The 5904-nt window shown below is 39.5% G+C and overlaps 1 protein-coding gene across 1 annotated transcript; it reads left to right on the top strand.

Moving 5' to 3' along the window:
• The first annotated feature begins 435 nt into the window (after nucleotides 1–435).
• On the top strand, nucleotides 436–1740 carry LOC125376023. Its single transcript, XM_048387206.1, has one exon. The coding sequence runs from the start codon at nucleotides 436–438 to the stop codon at nucleotides 1738–1740; it is 1305 nt and encodes a 434-aa protein (XP_048243163.1).
• The last annotated feature ends 4164 nt before the right edge of the window (nucleotides 1741–5904 follow it).

Below are 5904 nucleotides of genomic sequence, written 5' to 3'. Positions count from 1 at the left end.
CAACACACCACTTCGACCCTTACTTCGCCTAGACGGGTGGTAGAATTGGCCCGATTCTATCAATCGGCTGGTCACGTCATGCCCTAGCATGAAATACATGGCTATATTATTAAGAATATAATTGCACGCTAAACTTTGTTGTCAAAATCATTGTTTTGTTCCCTTTTTGCCTAGAGTCGTATGCCAGAAGGCGGTGGCTCATGGGCCAATCTGGAGATAGAGACCTCTGAATTCTGTGTTTCTTGGGGAAAGTGTTATGGGCCGAACCAGCCTGACGCTTATTCTTTTTGATCTCATAGCTTTTCAAGTCTATATTTTCTGGAGTATAGCACCTCTGTATCCCTGGTGTTGCAGGTTGGCTTCCACTGTGACATCGTCCTTGTTGACACTCGATGGCGGGTGGGGAGCAGGGGTGCTGAATCACTACATAACACCATGGCTCACCACAATCTATCTGGTTCTTTCAAAACAAATAAACGTCGTCATGTCGATTCTATAACGTCTGACGAAGAAGAAACATCAACTGAGATTGCAGATTCTTGGCCGAGATTCATTGTCATCGCATCTGCTGATGGCAATCCTTTAAAACTAAATCCTTTCGCTATCTCGAAAGGCATTCAAAGTGCCTGTGGAGAAGTTACCAATGTTACACGTCTTCGTTCTGGTTCCATCCTTGTGGAATGTGCACGGAGACAACAATCTGTCAATCTGCTGGGTCTACAGCAGTTTGTTAACACCCAGGTTGTTGTTTCGGTGCACAGGACACTAAATTCAAGTAGAGGCATTGTCAGGGACCGCGCACGCTGTCTTTCTGACATGGCAGAAGAAGAGATTGCTGCTGAATTGAAACATCAAGGGGTCACTGCTGTTAAGCGGTTCAGTAGAAAATCAGAAGATGGAAAATTTATCCCAACTAACACGTATCTTTTTACTTTTTGTCTTGCTAAAATACCAAATTCTATTAAAGCCGGTTACTTTAACATCGGAGTGGAGGTTTATGTTCCAAATCCTCTCCGGTGTTACAAGTGTCAACAGTTTGGACACGGGGCAAAAACTTGCACTCGCAAGGCCAGATGCTTCCGTTGCAGTGGAATTCACGAAGGTTCCGAGTGCACAGATGATGTCAAGTGTGCCAACTGCGATGGGGAGCATGTGGCCTCATCCAAATCATGTCCAGTGTTCGTATCAGAATCACAGATCTTAAAACTGAAGCACACACAAAATATTTCTTATTCTGCTGCCAAACAATTGGTACAACTTCCATCAAAATCACCCGCAAATATCACTTATTCAGCTGCAGTCTCTTCTCCGCCGCCAGTTCTCAAAATTACTACAGCCTCTACATCCTGCCAGACTTTGATCTCTTGGGTAAAAGATGACCAGTTTACCATCGACGATGCACAGACATCTCAATCTATGAAGTCTACTTCAGCTTCCCAGACAGACCATTTAACATCAGCACCTCAGCTTCTGCAAACTCAGAAAACGGTACCTCCATCAGAACCCAGCCATGTGAAAGTCACCAAAAACATTCAGGGCGAAGCCCATCTGACTAAAACAGAAAAAAAGAAGTTAAAAAAGATAAGGGCTCTCCAGCACTTGGATTTGCCTTCTCTTGCTGACACCACAGTAGAGGTTCATAATCCATTTGAGCCTCTAGCGATGGAGGTCAGTCCCTCACTCCCGGTTCGTGGGAGTGGACCTCCCTCTCACTCAAGAACTCCAGTTGAGCCTCCATGAATGGCTCCAATACTCTTATTCAGTGGAATTGCAGGGGACTAAAGAATAATTTTAATGATTTACAGTTATTGATACAGGATTTTAAACCATCAGCATTTTGTTTACAAGAAACGTATTTTAAAGATAATGATCAAATCAACTTGAGGCAATATGATGCATATAACTTCTTTTCTCCTCCAGGACCTAGGGCTACTGGAGGATCGTCAGTGTTGGTGAGGCAGGGTGTCATACATAGCCCTGTTCCACTTAATACTCCACTTCAAGCTGTTGCAGTCCGTTTAAGCCTCAACATTGTTTTCACATTGTGTTCGCTTTATGTACCTCCATCTTCTACTCTTCACCAAACTGATCTTCAGGCACTCTATGACCAGCTCCCCAAGCCCTGTATCATTATGGGCGATTTGAATGGGCATAATCCACTTTGGGGTAGTGCTGACACGAACAGTAAAGGTAAGCTATTAGAAGATTTCATTTCGAACAACGATTTATGCATCTTTAATGATAACTCTAAAACTTATTTACATCCTGGAACAGGCACTTATTCTTCTCTTGATATATCACTTACCAACTCCGATCTGTTGAATGAATTCGAATGGTCAGTCCACGACGACCTTTGTGGAAGTGACCATTTCCCGACTATTCTTCAAACAATAATTCCAACTGATGTTCCTCAATCATCACGATGGAACTTCACAAAGGCTAACTGGCCTTTGTTCAAATTACTTTGTACGAGCAAATTACATACTGGTCTTTTTGTTGATGTTCCTGATTCTATTACGGTGTTCACTGATGAACTGTACAAAATAGCTGATGATTGTATTCCAAAGTCCTCTGTAAATCCACACATCCGTAAACCATGGTTTAACAATGACTGCAGGCAAGCTAGGAAGGCACGGAAAAAGGCTGAGCGTTATTTCCGTCGCCATCCGATGGTCCATAATTTGAATCATTTTAAAATTTCAAATGCTAAAGCCAGGCGTACTTTTAAACATAATAAACGCCAATCTTGGCGTGATTATGTTTCAAAAATAAATTCACGAACGCCCATGTCTAAGGTATGGAATATGATACAGAAAATTAAAGGTAAGGGTTCGAAATCTAGCGTCCACCATCTTAAGACTGGGGATGACCTATTAACTAACAAATCGGATATTGCAAATAAACTTGATGAAACGTTAGCAAAACATTCTTCCTCCTCGAACTATGTACCTAAATTCCAAATATACCAAAAACAGCAGGAAAAGAAAACTATTAATTTTAAATCAGATAATGGGGAAGATTATAATGAAGTATTTTCAATCCATGAGCTTCATACTGCTCTTGATCAGGCTCACGATACTGCTACAGGAGCTGATGGTATACACTATCAACTCCTGAAGCATTTACCAGAACCGTGTCTAGAAACCCTTCTGTTAATTTTTGATGATATCTGGACTTCAGGTGAGTTTCCTTCTTCCTGGCGTGATGCCATAGTTGTACCCATACCAAAACCTGGACGGGATCACACTGATCCATCAAATTATAGACCCATTTCACTGACCAGCTGCGTTTGCAAAACCATGGAACGTATGGTCAACAATAGATTAACATGGTACTTGGAATCTAATAATTTACTTACAAATATTCAGTGTGGTTTTAGAAAGAATCGAAGTACTGTTGACCATTTAGTTCGGTTAGAGTCATTTGTAAAAAATGCAATAATTAATAACCAGCATGCAGTGTCTATCTTTTTCGACTTGGAAAAGGCGTATGACACTACCTGGAAACACGGGATTTTAAAAGATTTACATGATTTTGGATTGAGAGGCCGTTTGCCTCAATTCATATCCGGATTTTTAACTGACAGACAATTTCAAGTCCGCGTGGGCTCAACCCTGTCTGATCATTATCATCAGGATCAGGGTGTCCCACAGGGCAGTATTTTGTCTGTTACACTATTTAGTATTAAGATAAATAGTCTCTCTAAGGTTTTAAATGACTCCATTGATGGATCTTTATTCGTGGATGATTTTAACATATCATGTCGTGGTAAAAACATGCATACTATCGAAAGACAATTACAATTATGTCTAAATAAGATAAATAAATGGTGCTTAGAAAATGGTTTTAAATTTTCGAAATCCAAAACAAATTGTATCCACTTTTGTAGGAAATACAAACCCCATAAAGACCCTGATTTAATTTTAGATAGCACTCCGATTAAAGTAGTAAAAGAGGCTAAGTTCTTGGGTCTTATTTTTGACCACCATTTAACGTTTTTACCTCACATAAAATATTTGAAAAATAAATGCCTGAAGGCCCTCGATCTCCTAAAAGTTGTTTCAAATTCCAAGTGGGGAGGGGATCAGAAAACCCTCCTTCAACTGTACAGAGCACTTATTCGCTCTAAACTTGATTATGGCTCCATCATCTATGGTGGAGCCTGCAAAAGTAATCTTAAACTTTTGGACTCTATCCACCATCAAGGTCTGAGACTCTGTCTTGGCTCTTTCCGAACTTCTCCTATTGACAGTCTGTACGTTGAGGCTGATGAACCATCCCTCAAACAACGCCGAATTAAATTATCCTTACAATATGTCACTAAATTACGCTCTAATAACTCGAATCCAGCTTATGACTGTGTTTTTCACCCCCTTTATGAAAATCTCTATAATAAAAAATCATCGGTTCTCCCCCCACTTGGCATAAGACTTCAATCTGATATTTCTGCCGCTAAAATTAATCTTGATGCTATAGCCCCCATGCAGCTTTTGTCTTCTCCACCTTGGCAGTTGGTAAAGCCAGAGGTGGATCTGACATTAACTAAATTAAAGAAATCGGAAACAAATCAACTTATTTATCAACAAAAATATAATGAATTAAGAAACACATATAATACTTACAAATCTATATTTACTGACGGATCCAAGGATAGTGGCGCTGTTGCTAGCGCCACTGTCATTGGATCCAGGACTATCTCCTCCAGATTACCCGATAATAGTTCTATTTTCACAGCTGAGGCCAATGCCATTTTAACAGCTTTACAATATATCAGTAAACAGTCAAAATATCAGAAGTTTATCCTATTTTCCGATTCTCTTTCTTGCCTGCAGGCTATCCATAACATCTCATGTCAACATCCACTTTTAATCAAAATTATTCAATTATTTAATGAACTTGCTACTGGCCAATACGACATCGTCTTTTGTTGGTTGCCCAGTCATGTGGGCATCAAAGGCAACTCAATGGCTGATGCTGCTGCTAAAGCAGCACTCAACAAATCTGTGACACCACTTCTGATCCCATACACTGATTTTAAACCTGTAATCAGATCTTATATTTGTGATCTTATGCAAAAGAAGTGGGACTCCCAAGTCGGTATCAATAAATTACATGTAATTAAACCAAATATTGGTTACACCTACTTGGGCTGTCAGTCCAGATTTGAAGAGGTCATTATGCGACGATGTCGTATTGGCCATAGCAGGTATACACACGAATATATTTTAAAAAGCGAGGATCCTCCATTTTGTATCCCTTGTGATGAGAGAATCACGGTCAAGCATGTTCTGCTTGACTGTATTGATTTTTCCATCACAAGGGATAAATATTTCAGTGCAACTTCAATATTGGATCTTTTTAATAATGTTTCGTCTCATTTAATAATTAACTTTTTAAAAGAAATTGAACTGATAAATAAATTTTGATGTACATAATTGTTTCTTAATTTGATAGTGTCTAATTGTGAACTGAGATTGTTAATGGCTGTGCCCTTGACGGGGGTTAAAGTACTGTAAAATTATTGTCCCCCTGAGAGGGCATAGTAAGTCCATATCATTCGACGTCTGTTATTCCTATCATAGTTTTAATCGTAGAATATATGTTCTTTTAAATACAGCTACATTCCCTAATCGTCGCCAACAACTGAAGGGATGATGTAAATCCTGCTGGGGTCCATGCAGGTAGCAAAGGTACTGTAAGTCCCCATGGTCCCCAGTATGGTGATCTACCTTCAGTTGCTGGCGATCTATAGCCCATTTTATAATGTATTGTCCTGTCTAGTGATGTATTTTTATGGTTCCCTGCTAGTTTTACATACTAATCTGTGATAAGTCTAGTTATTTTACTGTCCCTTGTCGACAGGTTTTTATGGTTTACATGTATTTATTATATATAACTTTTGAA

The sequence above is a fragment of the Haliotis rufescens genome, unplaced genomic scaffold (assembly GCF_023055435.1).
Source record: "Haliotis rufescens isolate VD_foot unplaced genomic scaffold, xgHalRufe1.0.p SCAF_69, whole genome shotgun sequence".
NCBI lineage: Eukaryota > Metazoa > Mollusca > Gastropoda > Lepetellida > Haliotidae > Haliotis > Haliotis rufescens.
The sequence above is the reverse complement of the archived record's forward strand: the minus strand, read 5'-3'. Positions and strand labels throughout refer to the sequence as shown.

What these genes read in the sequence shown, in the direction of transcription:
- LOC125376023 (XM_048387206.1), top strand. Translation starts at nt 436, where the DNA reads ATGGCTCACCACAATCTATCTGGTTCTTTCAAAACAAATAAACGTCGT.